At 41.4% G+C, this 22,449-nt stretch overlaps 1 protein-coding gene across 43 annotated transcripts in view; it reads right to left on the reverse strand.

Moving 5' to 3' along the window:
- TRDN (triadin) overlaps positions 1 to 21,629 on the reverse strand; it is a 1,868,677-nt gene extending 1,847,048 nt beyond the window's left edge. For 33 of the 43 annotated variants that reach the window (XM_069234779.1, XM_069234790.1, XM_069234770.1 and 30 more), the window contains exon 1: positions 21,136 to 21,627. In XM_069234779.1, the coding sequence (XP_069090880.1) occupies positions 21,136 to 21,157 (22 nt within the window). In that variant the 5' untranslated portion in view covers positions 21,158 to 21,627. Of the gene's footprint in view, positions 1 to 21,135 lie in introns of all 43 variants that reach the window. The other 10 variants (XM_069234801.1, XM_069234800.1, XM_069234799.1 and 7 more) reach the window with 3 other exon arrangements.
- Positions 21,630 to 22,449: the final 820 nt, after the last annotated feature.

Raw genomic sequence — 22,449 nt, forward strand, 5'->3', positions numbered from 1 at the left:
AGCTAACCCCTGCTTACCCCCTTGGTAGCTTGGCAGAGCAGTAGGCTTAACCTCAGAGTGCTGGGCGTAAAGTATTTGTACCAACACACACAGTAACTTAATGAAAACACTACAAAATGACACAACACCAGTTTAGAAAAATAAGAAATATTTATCTAGACAAAACAAGACCAAAACGACAAAAATCCAACATACACAAGTCAAGTTATGATTTTTTTAAAGGTTTAAAATAAAAAGAGTCTTTAGGTAGTTGTAACACCACACTAGCGCTGCTAGCGTGAAAATGTACCTGGTTTGCGGCAAAAATAACCCCGCACGGGCGGTGTGCGTCGAAAATAACCCTGCACGGGTATATGCGTCGAAAACAGCTCGGCTCGGCGAGGCGCGTCGAAAAAGCCAGCCACGCGACGGTCCGAAGTCCCGCGGCGCTGGTTGCGATCTCTCAGCCTTCGTCAGCGATGCTGCGCGTCGTTTCTCCTGCTCCGGGCGTCGATTCTCCGGTCGCGTTTCCAGCGGCGTCGTTTCTCAGCTGCGGAGCCGGCGTCGCGTCGTTTTCTCAGCCGCGATCGGATTCGCGTCGATCTTTTCTCCGCACGGTGCTCGGTGCGTGTATTTTTGTCCTTAGGCTGCCAGCCTCTCCTTTCAGGGTCCCAGGAACTGGAAGGGCACCACAGAGCAGAGTAGGGGTCTCTCCAGAGACTCCAGGTGCTGGCAGGAAGAAGTCTTTGCTATCCCTGAGACTTCAACAACAGGAGGCAAGCTCTACATCAAGCCCTTGGAGATTTCTTCTTCAAGATGGAAGGCACACAAAGTCCAGTCTTTGCCCTCTTACTCTGGCAGAAGCAGCACTGCAGGAAAGCTCCACAAAGCACAGTCACAGGCAGGGCAGCACTTGTTCCTCAGCGATCAGCTCTTCTCCAGGCAGAGGTTCCCCTTGATTCCAGAAGTGTTTCTAAAGTTTGTAAGTTTGGATGCCCTTCTTATACCCATTTTAGTCTTTGAAGTCACCTTCCTTCAAAGGGGACTCACACCTTCTTGTGAAATCCTGCCTTGCCCAGGCAAGGCCTCAGACACACACCAGGGGGCTGGAGACAGCATTGTCAGAGGCAGGCACAGTCCTTTCAGATGAGAGTGACCACTCCACCCCTCCCTCCTAGCAGAGATGGCTAATCAGGAATGCAGATCACACCCCAGCTCCCTTTGTGTCACTGTCTGGTGTGAGGTGAAAAACAACCCAACTGTCAACTGACCCAGACAGGGAATCCACAAACAAGGCAGAGTCACAGAATGGTTTAAGCAAGAAAATGCTCACTTTCTAAAAGTGGCATTTCCAAACTCACAATCTCAAAATCAACTTTACTAAAAGATGCATTTTTAAATTGTGAGTTCAGGGATCCCAAACTCCACCTGTCCATCTCTTCTCTAGGGGAATCTACACTTTAATCATATTTAAAGGTAGCCCCCATATTATCCTATGAGAGAGACAGACCTTGCAACAGTGAAAACGAAATTGGCAGTATTTCACTGTCAGGACATATAAACCACATTACTATATGTCCTACCTTATCCATACACTGCACCCTGCCCTTGGGGCTACCTAGGGCATACCTTAGGGGTGCCTTACATGTAAGGAAAGGGAAGGTTTAGGCCTGGCAAGTGGGTACACTTGCCAAGTCGAATTTACAGTGTAAGAATACACACACAGACACTGCAGTGGCAGGTCTGAGACATGATTACAGAGCTACTTATGTGGGTGGCACAACCAGTGCTGCAGGCCCACTAGTAGCATTTGATTTACAGGCCCTGGCACCTCTAGTGCACCTTACTAGGGACTTACTAGTAAATCAAATATGCCAATCATGGATAAACCACTTACATACAATTTAAACAGGAGAGCATATGCACTTTAGCACTGGTTAGCAGTGGTAAAGTGCTCAGAGTTGAAAAGCCAACAGCAACATGTCAGAAAAATATAGGAGGCAGGAGGCAAAAAAGTCTGGGGATGACCCTGCAAAAGCAAAAGTCCAACAATAACTATTTTAAAGACAATCAGGGGACATTCTCTTACCACTGGTCAAGTGGGAAGCATTTAAGATGGTGGTGAGGGAATACTACATTGGTGGGACTACAGGGGTTCGGAAATTGCTTGAAAGAGAGTGTAGCATGACAGCCCGAAGAAGATGATAAGAGTAGGAGAATGCTGGTCTGGCTAGCTACAGCAGATACTCAAGGAACAATAACTATTCAAATTAAAGAAACTAAGGGACTCTCACTATACATGCAACTTGAGATTAATAGAGGGCCTTATGAGTACTGTAAACAGATGTATGTGCAGCGAATAGAACAACCTGATCTGATTATTGAAATCATCCTGGAAAGTGCTACATCAGGTGTCAGGAGAAGGAATGGAACAGTTAGTGGCTGGAGCCTCTCCATTAGGACATTAGAACAGCACTAAAGGGAATGGCAAGGTTAAAAATGCTTGGAGTGGCCACATTTTTTATAGCTTATGTGGATTTGCTTGCACCCCAACTGGCAAAATTGTTTGCAGCAGTGAAATACTCAGGCACACATGTGCTATTGATTAGAAAGGCCCTCATTGTCTCTTTACCAAAGTCCCACAGCATTGTACTGGACAGGGCATCATGTAGGCCATTATCCCAGTTCAGTTAAAATTCTGAGCAGCACATTTGCGTATGGGCTCCTCCAATTTATGTTTTCCCTGATCCATTTGCATCAAGTGGGGTTCATACCAGACCAAAGCACTTCAATTAATATACGTAGACTGTTTAGAATAATGGTTGAGGTTCTCTGTGGGATAAGAGGGAGTGCCATGGTTCTTGCTGTTGACCTGGAAAAGGCTTTCTTTCAACATTACCACTAGCTCTCAAACAAATGGGCTTGGCAGACAGCCTTATCCAATGAACTTCCCTATTATCTAGATCCCTCCTAGCAACAGTCTGGATGGGATTGCAGATATCAGCTATATATAACATTTATAGACGGACCTGGCAATGGTGCCCAATATCTCCAATGCGCTTCACACTGTTGGTGGAATCATTTGTGGAGACAGTGTGGAAGGAGCATACGGGCAAGAGAGTGATGCTGCTACATAGTGGGCACTTTATCACAATTGATATGGCAGGTGATATGCTCCTGTTCTTTAGAAATGTCTCACTAGACCTCACCTACTCAATACAGTACTGAAGGAATTTTGGAGTCTATCTCGCCTTAGCACTTACTTTGGTGATTGGTGGGGAGGCCATGTCAGAAATAGCAGGTTTATATAAAAAGCACAAAACTGGCAGGGTCAAACCTGGGAATTAGGATATGCCATTTGAATCAGGATTTGTGTATTGCCAACATCAGAGCCTTTCTCAGGGCCCTGAAGGGCTATATACTGTTCTGGCAGACACTGCCACTGTCATTCATGAGCCTTATATCCCTTCTGAAGATGCTAGCCCTACCAAGGTTGCTATATTATTTTGCAAACCTCCTTGTCTGGATTGGCCCGTGATGGTTTTGAAAACTGGGCATTATAATAAAGACTTTGAGCCTGTTTTAGACTTTTGTGGATGGGGTTACTCCATCACAAATGTGACGAATATCCCATCCGCCATATTATGAGTCCATGATATTCTATGGACATCATAATCGGTTTGTCAAACTCTACATCAAGCCCTTTATCTGTGGATTATAAAGATATAGGGGGTTATTACAACTTTGGAGGAGGTGTTAATCCGTCCCAAAAGTGAAGGTAAAGTGACGGATATACCACCAGCCGGGATTACAAGTCTATTATATCCTATGGAACTCGTAATACGGCTGGTGGTATATCCGTCACATTTGGGACGGATTAACACGTCCTCCAAAGTTGTAATAACCCCCATAGTGTTAACCTAGCTACTTTGAGCGAGACCATTTCAGAGGGTGCACTTTATTGTGAGCTGTATGATTTGGCAGCACAGATACAGTGGCTATTTTGACGGTTAGACAAATGTAATCTTTCGAAGATAACCAGGATCTGGAATCCTGAAGCAAATGATAGTTAAGAACCTTGACACTAAGAAGAAAGTGAATTACAGCTCACTACCTAGGTTGGTAAGAGTTTGGTAAGAATGGCAATGCGATCCTGGCACAGACCATTATGTGCACCTACAATACCCATATGAGTTAAGATTGAGGGTAATCATGACTTTGGAGCAAGCACACAGCTGGGAAGAGGTGAGGGTGCAGCATGTGGGTGACGGATATAGAGAAGGGGAGCTATTGTCCTTTCAGTAAATGATAGCTGTCATTGGGCTCCCAGCAGGGTAGATTTTAGTATATGGGAGAGTGATGGGAGTATTGTGGGAACTCGGGGGCCCAAACAGAGGGGAACCACCAAATATTGCAGTTACTTTTTACATTGGGAAGCTTAGCTAGGTTAGTGTCATGACTCTATAAGTCACTGAATGCAATTTGTAAACCACAGCTCCATTGACTACTACTTAAATGGGAAACATATATTGGTAGAGACTTCCCTGGTACGTCTGGGGAGATGGTATTAAAGCACACTCAAGGGATGTCCAGAAATGCATAATTAGAGTAAACACAACTTAGCTATTTACAAGTTAACTACTAGATACCTAAGTGCCTCAACGGGATATTAGTGATTGACACATAGAAATGACACAGAGGTGCACTCCATGAATGGATTTCCTCTGTATGGTGTGGAGTTGTGATGAGGTGACACCCTACTGGACAACTTTGGTGGACACCTTGACAACTACACTGGAGAGGGAGGTTGTTTGTGCCCCTGTGAGATGCCTAACGGGACTGTCTGTTGATACCTCATTGCGCCTGCATGAGTTGAACTACAGGGGGCATATAAAAACCATGGTTAAATATGAGATGGCATGACTGGCTGTTAATATCTGAGAAGAGTAACATTACATAATAAGGTAGGGTTGCTGTATAAGGATATGGGCATATGGTGGGACTGAGCAATAATTGTAACAATTTGTAACATAAGAACAGTATTAGAAGCGACTAGAATTCGGAGAATGTTTTTCTCTTCAATTCTGTTCTCTTTTTTGTGGTTCATTGCTCCTGAAATAAATGGAATCTGAATAAGCAGGATACAGCGCACCAGAGTCACTGGAGGGAAAATGGTTAAATGAGAAATGAATGTCTTAAGACTGATGTATGAAGAACATGTCTGACTGACTTATGGGACACTCGTATTGAAAAATAATACATATATGCGTTGATAAGATATACATGAAATGTAACATAACTGTCACAATGTGATCAAAACCAATAAAACAGATTTTAAAAACAAAGAAATAATGTGTGTTATGAAATAAGCACCTATCAATAGGTTTTTGAACTATTAGCGGAGTTGTTTCTTTGAAGCAGTAACTATGCTTCCTCATATCAGCTAGTCTGCGATATGGGGAATATATGGGGGCATATTTACAAGCCCCTACCCCCACCGGAGCGTCAGCTCCAGTGGCGCTGTGCCCTGCACTATATTTACGAGGCAGTACTAAGCCACTTTTTTGTGGCTTAACGCTCCTTTGTAAATATGGGCCCCGGTGACGTGGTTTTCTGTGGCAAAGGGGCGTGCAGTGGGTATTGCTGTGAGTGCTCCCCTGCAAAACACCCATTGCTTTTGATGCTGCCCCAGATTTACAAGGAATCGTAAATCTAAGGCTGCGCCAAAGACAAACGCCGCCTCAGGATTGGCATTAGCATGGCTCAACGAGAAGAAATACTTTTATTTCTCCTCGTTTTTGCTTTTTCTATGTGTGCTACATTCTGCAGCACACATAGAAAGAGCAAAAGGACATGAATGATTGTTTATATGCAGAAAGGAGTTCCTTCCTGCACATAAACAATCATTCAATAATAGCAATTACTACTACTATGTGTGCTGCAATCTGCATTTAGCACCGGCGCTAGGGGAAACACAGGGGTGCGCTGTATTTTTGTAAATATAGCAAAACCATGCATTTCAGAACTGACGCAGTGCAGCACTGCCAATTTTGGTGCAGCTCCGCGCTGCGCCAGTTCCATATAAATATGCCCCATGGAGTTTAACATTTGCCCTTCAGTAACGAATGGGAGAATGTACCTTTATTAGGTGACTTGTGCCAAGGTACTCATTTTATTACGCTGTTCTTTCCACTAGCATGATATAAATACTCTACGCATAATAAGCAAATATTTATCTACGTGAAGAAAACGTGGGCAAGTTTAATTCGGATTTCATACGGGTGATAGCATACCTATCAAATACATTCTCCTGGGAATTAAAGATTTTAACCTCCAAATCGAGTCTCAATTTTATTTCTTTCTCATTTGCCTTTTAGAATCAAAAGCATTAAAGAATGGCGATGCTGTTAGTTAACAAAAGTATCAAAACACGATTTTCACATTCATCATTTTCCTTTCTTTGATCAGAATGCTCTCCAAGAATACTTAATAATATCTGAACATTGTATTTCTATCAAGGCCCACTGCTATCTCAATATTGAACAATGAAACCGATAACAGTAATTCCTACAGACAACAATGTTTCCTAATACAGCAAAAAAAAATACATTTGAACTTCATCCTCTACATAACATAACTGAACATGTCTATTTTATAATGCAGACAATCAAATATATATTCATGTGGTTATCTTACTTTTCTATTCAATAAATACATATCTTGGCTATATAATATATAAATGTATAATTCTGTCAAGTCATATCTGAGTCTTGATTCCTTTTACCATTGGCATTCAGCTTTATGGTTCTTTATTTTGAGCAGAACACCCTCAGTGCTTTTACTGGAACAAAACATAGCTATCTCTATCTTGTATATAGCACAATATTCTATCAAATAAAATAAATACTGCACATATACTGCAGCACTGTACAAAATACCACAACATCAGGCCCATGCCTTTGTCTTCACATGAGGTGATGTGCGACACCATCTTTAGGATAATGAAACAACATACATGTAGTCATACAATTCTCACTAAGATCCTTCCATCGTTTGTGAGTTAATTTCACCAATGTTGCTTAATGGGAGATGGGCAGGCATTTTTCTGAAAACTGCAACTGAAAAAGCCACTTTGTTAGTAATATTCTACATCCAACAGTTGATAGTGTGTGTATTGTATTGGGCAAATGGTGACACCCTGACTTTTGCGTGAGCCAGTAAAGGGACAATTGAAAGAGAAGACGCCATCTTTGACAAAATGGATACTTGACGGCGAGAATGGACCAGTCTGTGCATAGATTTACAAATAATGATAACAACGTAAAATGTAGCTCTCACAGCGAGTAGGGATGACAAGACGTACACTGGCTTAAAAGATGTGGCTTGTTCAAGCAATGCACGCCACCGAACAAGCTACAATGTTCTAGTGAATCTAAAGGTTGCTTTCAATCGAAGCATACAGTAGTTCGGCTATAATGAAATACAGTTCATAAAAACTAGGGCACAGTTTATCTGTGGAAGACCAAAATATTTGTTAAAATCTGGAGTGCAAGGTCATGCAAATTCTGTCTGACTCCTACGGCAGATGGTCATTGGCTGTGCTGGAATAATGTTATTTTTCTGGTATTAATTACATTTTTATCAATTAGGGTGTTGTCTTGTTGAGAGTTAGGATGAACATATAAAGGAAGTGCTAGAGGTCATTTGTTACTCATTTCCGCACGTGGTTCTCCGATCCTGGGACATTCACCCCTCCCCCACACGCACATTTTCCACCTGCTTTCAGAAGGTGAGAATGTGCATGATACAGTAATGAGATTGAACTGGTGTCATACTACTCTGCACGTCTAATAATGAAGGCCTTAGCCTGAATTCAGCAATCACTATACCAAGCAAGCCAAGAATCAGTCTCCTTTTGAAAAAACTCTGCTCTTTAGAGGTGAGTCTAGCTATTTTTCATGAAAGGTCAAACTTTAACAAATGCTGCAAGGAGGAACAGAATTAAAAACATACACAAGCATTAAAGGAAAATATTATAACCTGTCATTAAGGCTGCCTTTTAAGTATGGATCGTGTCGTGGTGGTTTCAAATTCACTGAGGAGTTCAAATAAGTATGCCCTCATTGAAAGACTAGTTGGCATTGAACAAAATTTAATGAGAGATTGGAATATTGTCTAAACCTATAATTGGGTTAAATGGAGATTTGCCGTTATTCACCGAGCAATATTACAAAGGATCATTTTCCACTTTAAAGTGTTTTATGATAGTAATAGTGTTATTAGTACAATTATATGGATGCAAATTTCCCGATGAGGGTACATAAGCCTGTTCACGGAACAGAGAAAGGCCCAGATTTACTAGTGAAGCAAAGTCACGCAAAGCAACGCACTAGTATTTACTTTTGGTAAAGTGCCCTTTGTTTAGCACAAAGGGTGATCTGCACTGGTCTACATTGCTTTGAATCAAGGGGGCATTACATGGATGTTGCAGTGCAAACACCCACAGTTTGTGAGAGATCCTCTACTAGAAGAGGCAGACTAGGTTTTGCATTAAAAACTAACACCTCCTTGAAGCAGGTGCTAACAAGTAGAAGCGTTTTCATTTCTCAAAAAGGCCCACATACGTGTTGAAATTTACAAAACACATCCTTGCGTGGAAATCGTCTGTTTGTCTGGACATGCTAGAGAGCTCACACGGATCTCTGTGAGGCAGCGCATCATGCAAGGCAGCCTTTTAGAGCACTATTGCAGGAGATGACAGGCCCAGCAGTTCTATCTTGCAAGATCCGGCTCTACATTGTGTTTCCCACTTGCACAACACAGCAAACAAACTTTGCACAAAAGTATGCTATACTTTCACAAGATTCGTGCTGGGGAGATTCAGAGCTCCATTCGAACATTTTAAACGTGCGCTGCATTTGGCATATAGAGTCGTTTGAGATTAGACTGCATTTTAAAATAAGTTGCCTCCCTGCTGTACTTGTAATTATTTTAATAAAGACTTTGCATTGAAAGTCACATGTTAAAATGCTTCTAAAAGTTATCGCAATAGCTTAGTCTCCCTTCTTTTCATTTGTCATCCTGGCACTCAACCTAAGTTCTCTGTTTCTCTCATGCCCCCTAAATATGTCAAAACGCAGCACAGAACTTGAAGAATTAGGGAAAAAAATATCATGTTATAGTTCCACAGCAAACAGCTACAGTGTTTGAAAAAAACAACACCAAAACGCTTGAAGTTCCAAACTAGTGGCTTTATTTAGTTTGGCGATGGGGTCCTCCCTCACAAAAGTGACAGATGTCCAGGCCACCATATTAAAAGTGCATTACAGGATACAGCATTTGCAATACGATGAGCTGCACAACCATCAAGTTTTGACAGACTATCCCATCAGCTAGTGTCTAAGTGAGGTCCTATGTTGTCATTGTTCGTAAAAGGCATTCAAGCTCTTTATAAACATTCTATGTATTGAACCAGGTTGAAAGACAAGAAGCAGTATTACCTCTTTGATATTGATGGAGTTACAAAAGTAAGTCACAGCAAAATCGATGTGAACCTGGCCCTTGAAGTCGGTTTCATTGTGCCTGTGACTGCCAGGCACAACACACAACCTCAAACAGAAAAGTAGTTGGAAAGCATAGATGATGAAGGAGAAAACACTAGAGTTTCCTGGGAAACTATCAAGGACATATAACAATCTATGAAGGAAAGTGACAATTACACACAGGGTGCTGGGGCTGAAATAATCTGACTGCATACCATTTTGGCAATTGAAGTGAACATAAAGCATTCTGAGCCTGCATCCCCATTTATAGAGAAATCTGGTTCAGCCCTCCTGAGAGATTCCTGCCATATGTCACAATGGTATTGCTAGATGGTGTATCAGTGCAGAAGACCAACGATTTCTATATGTGAACCCTGCCGTCCGCTGAAGAGGAGGGTCTTTACTGTGAACTGTGTGGAATTCTGTCTACCTGTAGCATTCCCCACTTCTGTTTTGGGCCCATTTGTATTTGCCAGCAGCTCTTGAATGAGGCCTGCTTAACCAATGTATGCTCTTTGTCAAATATAATTTCTCTTCACTTCCAATGAAGCACTGGCACTGTACGATTGACCTGACAGGAAACCAAGTAAAAAGGCAATCACATAATGTTATATATTGGCAAGTAAGATATTGTAAGATATATCATTGATTTGTTCAGATACATATAAGATATATCCAGGCGAACTGGCAGTTGGTAAAATATTTCTTTGTGACTGAGTAACTAAGGAGAAGATTGGAAACTTTTGTTTTAGTAGACTTGACTGTAGCACTTAGGGCCAGATTTACTAAAAAGTGGTGGAGTGCTGTGCCAAAATTTGCAGCACTGTGCCAGTTTAGAAATGAAGGGATGCACCATATTTACTATAATACGGCACACCCCTTTGTTTCCCCCTGCGCCTGCGCTAAATTTAGCTGGCAGCACCATCGCAGACACCCTTGCACCATAGTGCAAGAGTGTCTGAGTTGAGGGGGTTGATTGCTTATGTGCAGGAAGATGTCCCTTCCTGCTCAAAAACAATCTACAATGGTGATTTGGCACTTCTATGTGTGCTGCACAAGGCAGCACTCATAGATGTAGCAAATTATTATTTTTGAACAATTGTTGATGGGTAGGAAGGGGCACCTTCCTGCACATAAACATTCATTCAAGGCCTTTTCCTTACATGGAAAAAGCAAAAAGGAGGAGGAATAAAAGTATTCCTCCGTGTTGTGCCATGCTAACGCCACCCCTGGAGTGGAGTTAGCTTTGGCACTGTCACAGATTTACGCCTTCTTGTAAATATGGGACAGCATCAAAAGCAATAGGTGTTGTGGTGGAACGCCCACAGCAACACTCTTTGCACACCGCTCTGGCCCATATTTGCAAGGTGGCGTTAAGCCACAAAAAGTGGCTTATTGCCCCCTTGTAGATGTGGCGCACAGCACACTGCCACTGGAGCATCACAAAAAGTGACGCTCTGGTGGTGCTAGATCCTTGTAAATCTGTTTGTAAATCTTAGTTTGTGAATTAATAGAAGCTGAGTGACAATGTTATTAATAAACTCTCGCTGCAGGTTCAGCTCACTGCCAGGGTTGCCAAATACCAAGGCTGCCTAGTCTTGATTCCAACTCATGCCTCATTCTTCCACTACACTTCATTTCCTATCTCTTTGTCTCACGCTTGCAAATTCTTTTTCATCCTTCCTCTCTCTCTTAATCATTGTTTTCATGCCTTTCTTTTTCTCCTTCATTGTCTCTTTCTGCCTTTTCTTGCTCTGGGTTAAAGTATGACGATTATAAATAAGCCATGATCCCCAATAAAGAGTGCCAGCAGTCACCATTAGCTGAATATCCATCAAATTCCCTATATTCATCGTCCTATTTTTCACGTTTTTCGTGCATAAACCGTATATTTTCTTTGTTCATTTCACAATCTTTATCTCTTCTCCTCAATAATAAAACAATTTCTATAGGGTAACTGTAACATGTTTTGCAATTGTATATTGTGGCATGTACCTTGGCTTCTATTTTCACTTAAATCTTCACATAAAATGAAAACTCTCCATCTCTTCTCCTCAAGTCAAATGGTGAATAATGCATTTGCAACCAGTGGTGGAAGTGGTAAAGGTAAATTAGTTTAACAAAGACTTTAGATGGGAGAAAATCTGCGAATAGGGTGACCATTTCCTCCACGTCATTGTTTACACTGTTACCAGTACAAGACTGATGTGCGCTAGCTTAATGCATTCTGGGTTTTTTGTCTAGTTTAGCTTCAACTAAAGTAACCAGACTAGCACATCATAAATCAATGATCTGTGGGTGAAAATTTCAGGACTGGAGAAAGTGCCTGTAATTAGCTGGAGTGAGATGGTCAATCAACTCCCTACACACCATAGTTTCGGGGAGATCAGGGAAAGGTGACAGAGCTAAAACAAAAACTATAATATTCTCGTGTACAGCATTTGTTTTTCTTTGTTGGTTAATATTAATATTGATTATACTAATAGCAATACATTTAAAAAAAGGGGCCAACTTTTAGGTAGTTATACTATAATGGCGGTAGTGCACCATGTTAACTCAATCTAATTATTTTGATTTTTAGTTTCGGGGGAAACGAAAAGCAGGAATTGTCTCAGAGGTTACATCAATATTACACGAATACCTGTAAAACAATGATGCCCATGTGGGTTTAGGAGGGCTGACTTCATGCCAGATTTTCAGAATGACTACATAAGACAAATATGCCTTCAATTAACTTAAATAAAATACTTTGCATAATTGGTGCTTATTCTTTAACTCTACCATGGATTGGACTCAAATGGCCAATGGACAATCTTATAGTAAAGCATCTTCATGCCCTGCATGACTCGGGTCTAATAATAGACAGGTAGGGTGAAATATCTATCACATGGTGCCTACTTGGCCCTCCCGTGCTTCAGCTGCGGCTTTACCCTGCCTGACCTGCACACCAACAGCACACCAAGCAGGGAGAAGAAATGCTGACTTTGTGGTTCGAAAGACACAATTAATAACTGCCCCTTCTCACCAGTAGACTGCTTTTCTTTCTGTAAAAATCAGAAGAAATACATTTCACAAGCCAGAAATAAACCTGTAATCGAGGCCATGTTTTCTGTTAGGCCTCAGGCATTCCGCTGCCTGCCACCAGTGTTATTTTTAAGGCCCACACGGATTTGTGACAAATCCTCATTATTGATTTTCTTGTTGTAGTAGAAGAATGTCAGTTGGCAGCTATGCTTGAAAATATGTTATATGAATTTGTGCTTCGCAGTAGGCTTGGCATGCGAAAGATTATAATGTGAGGTTTGTCAAAAATAATGCATTATCCTGACTCTGTTGTGGACTAGGGAACACTTGTTTGTCTGGTTTTGTCTGGTATTCAAGCTACCACTATCACCGTAAAAGGTTATTTTTATAGGAAGTGTTGATTTCTCCCCATTACATTTTGGGGACATATGTACCGTGGTCCTAGGCTTAGCCCCTAAAATGCCGTAATATTTTTATTGGTATACATGTAGGAGCACAGTAGTATAAAATTTGCAATCATTATTTGAATTCCTCTCTTTTACTGGCTTTGAAACCTAAACCAATTTGCAAGAAAGATCACATTTTGCGAATTGTCCTCATGGTAGTATGGGTAACCCCAAATTCTGATTTTTACAAATGACCACTATTCCTAGAAAAGGCAACTAGAGCCTATTTCAAAATGTATGGATTGATGCATGGTCACTATGCAAATGAAATATCATTATAAGCTACAACTCAGTTGTTGATTTTGGGTAAAGGGTGTTTTGGAATAGAAGAGAAATAAGAGTCTGACTGATGTAGCAGTTTATTGCTTTTCAAAATCAGCCATCTGACAAAAAATTACAAATGAAAACGTCAGATATTTGAAAACATCAGATGTCTCTCCTTTTCCTATTTGTTTCATTATTTTTTCGTTTCAATGAATAGTTTCTTTCACCCATGCGCTTCACACCTGTTTCCATCACAAACTGCTGGTAGGTTGAAACTGCAGCAAATAGGAAAAATGCCCTTGGTAAAAAATTTAGGGGCATATTTAAGTGCCCCTAGCGCCACTTTAGCGCCACCATAGCATCATTTTTTTTATACTAAGGTGGCGCTACAGTGGTCTTCTCCCCATGCCATATTAACAAAGTGGTGCAATGCATGCATTGCGCCACTCTGTATACCCTTGCACCACATTATGCCTGCGCCAGGCATAAAGAATGCAAAGGGGGCGTTCCCCAGCTAGGTGGGGCTGAAAAAATGGTGCAAGGAAATCTAAGAGATTTACTTGCCCCATTTTTTTCAGTAGTTATAACACCTGCTCAGAGCAGGCTTTAAAAGGGGGGCATACCATTATTTAAAGTGGGCCCCTATGTACTCTGCAGGAGTAGTGCCAAACTTTTGGCACTACTCCTGCAGAGTAAATCAATAGCGTAAAAAAATTACTATATTGCCCCCTACCCTGCAGCATGGTGGGCCATATATTAAATACGGCGCACACATGGTGGCGGTAGGGGGGCGCTACATGGCGCAAGGAAAGTGGAGCTGCACTGGCTTCAACGCCACTTTCATTAAATCTGTCCCTTAGTTTTTTACAACTCTGGTGGATTCTGTAATCTAGAAGGTTAGGGATCTTAGAACTGCAAACCATTTGTTGATGCCATTTTTTTAAAAACAAATACCTACACTTTCTGCACAACATTTTTATTCCATTTCTTCAACACCCCACCCCCAAAACTTTGCTATATTTTGGCGTTTTATTTTTTCCGTTTCGTCCATGAAAGTTCACAAATCCTGAGTTCATTTAAATTCCAGCGGAAATGGAAAAAGCACACTCATTTGATGTTGATTCCTTTTGTAGACAAAGTTATGAAGGTTCAGCACGAAGTGCACAAAACATGTAAAAAAGACTTTAGCACCGGGGTGCAAATGTCTCAGAAGCTAAGGGGTAACCTGTGAAGAATGGCAAACTTATCCTTGGAAGCTTGGGGCAAGCAACAATAACTGCCTTAGAGAAAACGCCATGCAGCGTAAGAAGAGGAACACAAAAACAACATAACAGCTAAAAATAAAATTAGCTAGCATTCTCAAACCATTTAGGTGCAAAGGTTAAAATGTAGCGATTAAATTGATACCAAGAAAATTGAAATGCAATAAGAGGTTTAGGTGTTTGAAAAGTATTTGAAAACATTCCAAACTATCTTGAAAACATTGGACTACATCACATCTACCGTCACCGCCATCACCACTATCCGTTATCTAAACATAGACACTTCTCTGGCACTCTTCCAACATTCTTAGACCAAATTAACCACAACATAACAATTTTACACCATACTGTGAAATTTAAATATTTTAGTCATGTCCAGAAACATGATTTTCAAACTCACGATCTTCTGCCTGCTTTCTCCACAACAGCCTCACACCGGAAACCCTAGCTTATGCCTAACCTACAAACCATGAAAAAGTTGATGTGTTCACTTCTTCACAAATGATGAAAGAATAAAACTAGTGAAAATGTACAAAGATATAAGTAAATATAAATAAACAATGGATGTGTTGTCAATAGCCCTTGACAATAAATATCAATCTACTTTACAGACCTCCTCAGCTCACTCCCACCCTTTCTTTAAGGGCTGGCATACACAATTATATACTTTCTTTGCTACCCGCAACTCTCAAAAATCCTCTCTCAGCACCAACATTGTTTATCCTGCTTTTCATCTAAAATCATTATGAGTGGACAACCCCTTGCTACATTTCTCACTGCTCTACTTATACCGCTCTAATCCCCAAAACCTCTCAACCTTACTTTGCTGTATTCTGAATTTACTATTCCAACATTCACTAGATGTACCCCAATGAACATACCTAAAATCCACCTGACCCTCTCAGTCCCAAAACTATCAAACACTTTGCTCTCAGCTTCGAAACACTAGTCAAATTTACCTTACTTTTCTATTGCATTCTGTTCTGGTACATATCCTTCATGATTTAAATCTGTTCTGGTCCTACCTCAGTTAAAGGGCCCACATTTTATAATACCTCTTCCTCTATCAACTAACGTCTCAAATCCCATTCTCATGCCTTGCTTTTAACCAACGTACACTATTTTGCTAACAAACTTCTGCATTATCCCAGCTAATGTGCATTGCAGTAGCTTCTCTCCACAGAAATGCCATCCTACACATACCAACCATCATAGCATTTGCTAATGCCAGACACTTTTCATCTAACCTGGTATTTTGACAGACTTTACAACAATTGCCCAGCCATTTGGCATCATTGGCTCTGCTCTCAAATATTTTTTCTCCGGTTTATCTGAGTGGACCTTCTCTGTTACCTGGCAACCCCGTCTCCCTGCTTTTCTCTGCCAGCTGGTGTCTTCCAAGACTCTGGCTTGGGCTCTCTCCGGCACAATACTTCTATTGGAGCTCTCATCTCCTCTTTTGTTTTTTCCTACCATCTATATGCAGATGACACACAAATCCTCTTTGCATTCCACCTTCTCACGCTTCCTTCAATCCAGTAATCTGATTGTCTCACTACCATTCACTATTCAATGGCTCTCCACTTCTTCATGTTGAAGTCATCTAAGCCAGAGAGACAGTTCTTTCTTACCTCATCTATGTCTTCCTATATTTCGAGCTCACTCTACTTTCTGCCAGCCACACCGATGTTTTCCTCACAAACAGGAAACTTTGGCATTTTGTTTGGCCAAACAATAAGGGATGGAAACGTTCATCGCCACTACAGCCAATGCAGAAAGATATATGTCAGGTGCATCTTTATGACAGTCTTAAACTTCAACACCTGAGTTCTATATGATTTCCTTAGACAACCCCAGCCTTAGTTATCTCCAGCAGGCTGGCTGCATCTCTGTCAAGAAGAGAGCACTTTACAAACTCCCTACTCTTGTCTTCAAATCCACTCATGAGACATCTCCTAATTTTCTGATATCCTTAACCTGCTGCAACCTCACCTACAACTTGAAACCTGATACTCAACCCCACTACTCTCACCCAAACTATCCTGTACCGCCTTCAGATTAGAGTCCACGTGTATGTTATTAGCCCTCTATTACCCATTCAGACTAACCTGTTCCCTTCAGTTGTTCACAAAGCCCGCCTTGCAAACAAAATCACCTCATGCTCCATTAAGGGAATAAATGTCATCTGGTGCCAACAAACTAAACAATGTAAATGTGTTAATATGGGAAGTAAGTTGCCTTCCATCCATCACGTGTAATGCATGCTGCAATATGTATTGTGCTCAGAATTATGTTTGCCCTGCTATTTCTCAGCATTGCAATGGTATTTCTAACTCACACAATATTCAACAATGCTGATATACAGAAATCACTCACCCTACTTACTGTCCAATATAGTCTTTTGACTGTTCTATAGCACAACCATTCTGATTAAATTGACTGTCACTTCTAAAAAAATATATATATATTAAAAAAGTGTTCTCTTAAAACACAAATTTGAGCTTACTTTTAGTGAAGATTGAGTACCTGATTCCCTTCATGTGAAGCATTAGAAATCTTTCACATGGCCCTTCTGGGACGAACTTTATCAGATGTGGGGAGCAGAGAAACTTCCTGATATACCCTGAGGCACAGTGAGGTGCTTTGCCTTCTACCGATGCCTTGCCTACAGGATGCTGGTGATACAAGTGACAAAACATCTGAGTCAAAACTGCTGTGGTATTCGGGGATACAGAGGAATTAAAAAAAATAACAACACATTACCTCATTGAATCTGAGAATGTGCCTTTGCAAAGTCCTCTCTGTGGCTGGGCCCATGAGCTGGCATGCTGTGACACATATTTTCTAGCATTGTAAATTGTTGTTTTGGTCACTGACTTGGTAATAAAGTAAGCAATCTAAGGTTTCTGAGTGTAGGAACCCACTATCTTTCTGAAATTTGTAGTGGAATCACAACTCTGCAAAGCCACAGGTGTATTTTTGTCTCCTCTTAGATTGGCACAATGAATCTGGAAACCTAGGCAATAATATTAGAACTTTTTTGACTCCCATAGCACCATGCCCCGTTTCATGCTGTTCCATCCCTTTGATAATTACATAATGTAAGCTCCAACAAACCCTATCCAAGGTTGTGAACTGCTTACAACCGCCTGCTGAACATTCAACTATCATTAAATACTAAGATTAAGGTATTTCTCACAGACTTGCATTGGTCAACTCAGTACTTTTATGGTAACAGTTGTGGTTATGGTTTCCCTTGAAACTTGATATTTGTGTTTATGCTTTGTTCTGTTTTAGCTCTCTGTACATTTATTAGGGATTTTTTAAAATAAAATATTTGCATATGTTATACAATTAGTTTGAATTATAAATTCTTTATTCTTTTAATTGTATTATATTTGGAATATTTGATTCCTAAATCTCCACACATCTACCAAAGAATGAGGGGATGATTAAGAGTTTGGTAGCCAGAATACTTCAATGCAATTCCCTTTGGGAATCTGCACATTAGCAAAATGCACATATTGCCCCATCAATATAAGTATGGATGGGGAAAGATTTGTGGATTTGTCTCTAAAATAGAGTATCCTTGCCTTCATCATCAGGAACCCTGCTCTATGTGACTAACATTATGCATGTCTTTAGGATCTATCATTATGCCCCTGTTACAGGTGAGCTGGGTGGGAGTGATGTATTACACCACCCGGTAAATACAGATTCTCAAGTTTTGGTATTTACTGGGTGAAGTTGACATGTTGAATTCTGAGTTTTTTCCCCATAAAAATGATAAATTACATGAACAATTCAGAACATTCCACACAAATTCTGCAAGTGTCAGAATGTATTACATATTTTTCCACAGAACATTACAGCAGGTTTGACCTCTGGGAAACATTGTAAGGGTGTGGTAATACCTGAAAATCTAAGGGGGCGCATTTATCAAATGTTTTGCACCACTCTTACGCCTTGCAATGGATCACAAGGATAACAAAAAACTTAAGTCATATTTATTAAGCCATGAACTTGAGCGGCCCTGAGTGTCTTGATAAATCTGAAGTAATCCAACACAGTGTAAATCACTGAGTTGCATTACACTGCCCTAGGAAGGCATTCCTTGGATGCAGCATTGGTGTTCCCACGCACCCACCCATGGACTTTGGAGCATTTTCAGATTTACCATTACTGGTAGACTGAGAAATGCATCAAAATCCTATTTCTCTCTGGGTAAGGCATAACGAGGAGAAATATCTTCATTTCTCCTAGTTTTTTACTCTTTCTATGTGCACTGCATTCTGTAGCACGCATAGAAAGAGGAAAATACATCAAAGGATTGTTTTGTGCAGGAAGGTGCTCCTTCCTGCACAAAACCAACCCTATTTACAATGCAGGCACCCTGACACAAATGTGCAAGGGTGCCTATACTGGTGCTAGGCAGCCATAAGGGCAAGTGCAAGGAAAGGAATGCGCCATATAATGGAAAATTTGGGGCATACCTGTTTTTTCACACAGCACAGCAAGGTGGCTTGGTGCGCTGCATGAAAATTTGATAAATATGCTTCTAAGGGCTTCATTTACAGGGCCCTGGCCGCATAATACCACACCTGACTGTAATTTTTTTAACACTCCAGTGGCGCAGTGTGTCAGTCCATATTTACTAGCTCACGCAAACCCACCTTGTGTGGCTTTTCATGGCCTTGTAAGTATAGACCCCTTTCATGCATAGCTGCACGAAAGGGACGTTCCATCGGTGTTGTTGGGGTGTTCCCATGCAACACCCATGGAAAACGAAGGAATCTGCCACATTCCGAGATTTTAAAAGTCTTGGAATGTGTCAGATTCCTATTCAAACTCAGGGGCGACGTGAGAGTGTCGCAACAAGGAGAAATATGTTTATTTCTCCCTGTTTTTTCCTCCATGTGTGCAGCATTCAGCCACACACATAGAAAGACGAAAACACCTCTTGTGTTTGTTTCTGTCAAGAGGAAAGGACAGAAATTCACTATATCTTGTAGCTAGAGCACATTTCTGCCCTTTCCCAGTGCCCTGCGCCACAGGTCTCGTAAATGAGGCCCTACGTATTCCAATTCCGGTGCAAAAATGGGATTGAACAGCGATTGGAACTAAACGGCCCACTTGGAATCAGTGCCATCATAGCCTCTTCAAACAGCAACAACGCAGCTGAATGCCAATGGATATCGTGAACAATAATATAGCTCATTGAAAAATCACGTAAAAAACAAATAAACTGTAGCGATTGTTACATAGCTATTTACTTAGAGTTTTATAGCCACAACAACGGCCTTTTGGACAGCAGACGTGTAAACCGGACATTTAGCAAACTTGGCAAAAGTGTGCTGAACAGATTTAGTTCAGCTTGCTCGAGACTGTCAGGCAGTACCACCTGCTTCAACATTTTACAGCAGATCGTCCTGCCAGGAGCAAATTATAGACTCATCCAACTGCTGACCAAAAAAGAGAAACGCCTGCTTAAGCCATATGTTTGCTGCAGCAAACCCGCATCTCATCTGAGCTGATTGATTTAAAACTCAGTAAGATCCCAGCGCACAAATAATGAATATACTTGTGTTTAAGAAGTGACGTGACAATTATATTATCTGCATACATACGACTCTCTGATACTTCTGAAGCTCCACCGCATGAAGCATATGAACTCTCATTCCTTCCAGGGTTTTGGAGCCAACAATTTGAGACGCAATTTGATAACTGTACCGGGAAATGGCCAAATAAAAACCACACACAACGAAAAGCAGGCACAGGTTGCCACGCATTATTACTCAGGTCTCGACTCATAGGAGCTCAAACCTGAAATTAATTACAACAAGAACCTGTTGTAAGGTGGAGATTAATATTGCTGTTTTTGGTATTTACGAGCGCTGTAAATAACAGCGGGTGCTTTTTAGCAACGCATGGTGTTCACTATACACCATGAACATCATAGAGTATTTCAAAATGAATACGTGCATCCACACATATATACGTTATTAATACATTTCTATTGAAAAACACACCCCATAGATAAGTGGATTGTGCAAAAGGCGTAACATGACAATTTGATTCTATTTGCTATTTATAACCCTGAGTTCAAACCTTCAAGCCGTGTTAGAAATACAACGGTAACTGCCCTTTTAATGTCGTGTGAGTGAGGCATGCTGTCGTGTGAGTGAGGCATGCCACCCCCTCGGTCATCACCAAATGACTGGTATAGATCAGTAAGTGTATAGCGATATTACAAATGATTTTTGTTTTGTGAACGCACGTGGCTAAACGCCCAAAAATACAGTGAAAGTTAAAAAAGTATTTATTTAGTCCGCCATAAATATACAAAAATTGAGTTTCATTTTGACTGTATACATTGTGGGACATTTCAAACCCTCCTGGACAAAAAACGCACACTACATGCTGCAGGCTATTAATAGAGGCCTATGTTGATCAAACATTACTGAGACTTGCTAGGCGACCTTGGCTCACCACCGCGTTTTGTGGAAAATAAAGTTAAACAAAACTTCATTTGACATAACAAAGACCAATTTAGAACACAAATAACAGTCAAAGTCGAACCAAACGTAATAGGTTGAAGTTTTAAGTGCTATACGGTACCTTCTGGCGTCACCTCCGCCATAGCTGCGATATGGTCGGCGCGGGAACAGGTCAGTGTCGAGGGTGCTTCATAAAGGGAGCTTCCACTTAAGACTCTTAAACCGAGTTCACGGGAATACAAAAGCGGGGATCCCCGGCTGTCCTCTTGTCCCTCGCTGCCTTCCTATAACGTGCTATATGACAGTGTCTCCCCACCCACCCTGCCAACCCCTGGAAGAACTGGAACCTTTGTCAGGACACCCTGCTAACTGGACTGTGGTGTCAGCTGCTGAAAGAAATAGCTGTCTCCTGCAGGATGTCTTCGGCACTTCTTTTCGACAGCTGACAAGAATGTGGAACAGTCAGCTGAGTGGGACAGGAGGGCGGAAAATGTCAGCAGCGGGAGCAAAGGCGATCGAAGAGAGCGGTTCAAGCCACTGCAGTCAGTCCCGTAGACAGTAGGGTGATCGGGGCTCGGAGGGCCTGCTTTGAAAACTGTACAGTAACCCTATCCATTAGTGAACAGATGTATTCTTAGCCCTCCTGATGCCCGTCACATTCTGCCTTGCCTTTTTTGGGCTGGGGAGGGTCCTGTGAGGGCTACGCGGTTCAAGCAAGGGGAAAGTGCCTTAGAGTGGCAAACTTTCCTCTGTATTTCTTCTCTAGGTTCAGGAAGGTTAACTATGTATTTTCCGCATTTTCGAGACTGTTCACAAAGACATTTTGGAATACGTAAAGCAGAACTCCAGCAGTACTCTCTTATTTGTTTTTACCTACCTATGTGAAATAAATACGTCTACATTCTGAAACAGAAACAAGGGAGATTTTGAAAAAAAATCGGGAAATGTATTCTGCCCACTACTTACATTGAAGTGCAAGAGTTTTAGACAGAAGAGAGCTAAAATAATGACCCATTGGACTTAAACAGTCGTAAGTCTCTTGCCTGAATCAGGTCTGTTGGCATGTATGAAAATAGCCCCAAAAGTTCTAAATTGGAAATTAAATAGGAATATTCACATACTTTCAGGTCAAGATGAAAGTTTGTACCCTCTTTGCTCTTTTACTAATAGGGGGTTGGATATTTTTAGGCCGATTAATAAAGGCATATAAAAGTAGATAATAGAGTATTCCTGTAGGGGAGGAGCCAAGATGGCCACCGAGTCGGACGCTTGAGAACGGAGATCCGACTCGGGCCTGGCCTACAGATCCTGGTGGGCACCCCGGACAGGGCGCATCAACAACTGCGATGCGTGCCGGCCCCCGGGGCGACCCTGGAACGAAGGAGCAGCTGAATCGCTGCTGATCGAGGCTGGAGCCGCGCCGTCCCGATCGCGG

This window comes from Pleurodeles waltl, chromosome 5 (genome assembly GCF_031143425.1).
Source record: "Pleurodeles waltl isolate 20211129_DDA chromosome 5, aPleWal1.hap1.20221129, whole genome shotgun sequence".
Lineage (NCBI taxonomy): Eukaryota > Metazoa > Chordata > Amphibia > Caudata > Salamandridae > Pleurodeles > Pleurodeles waltl.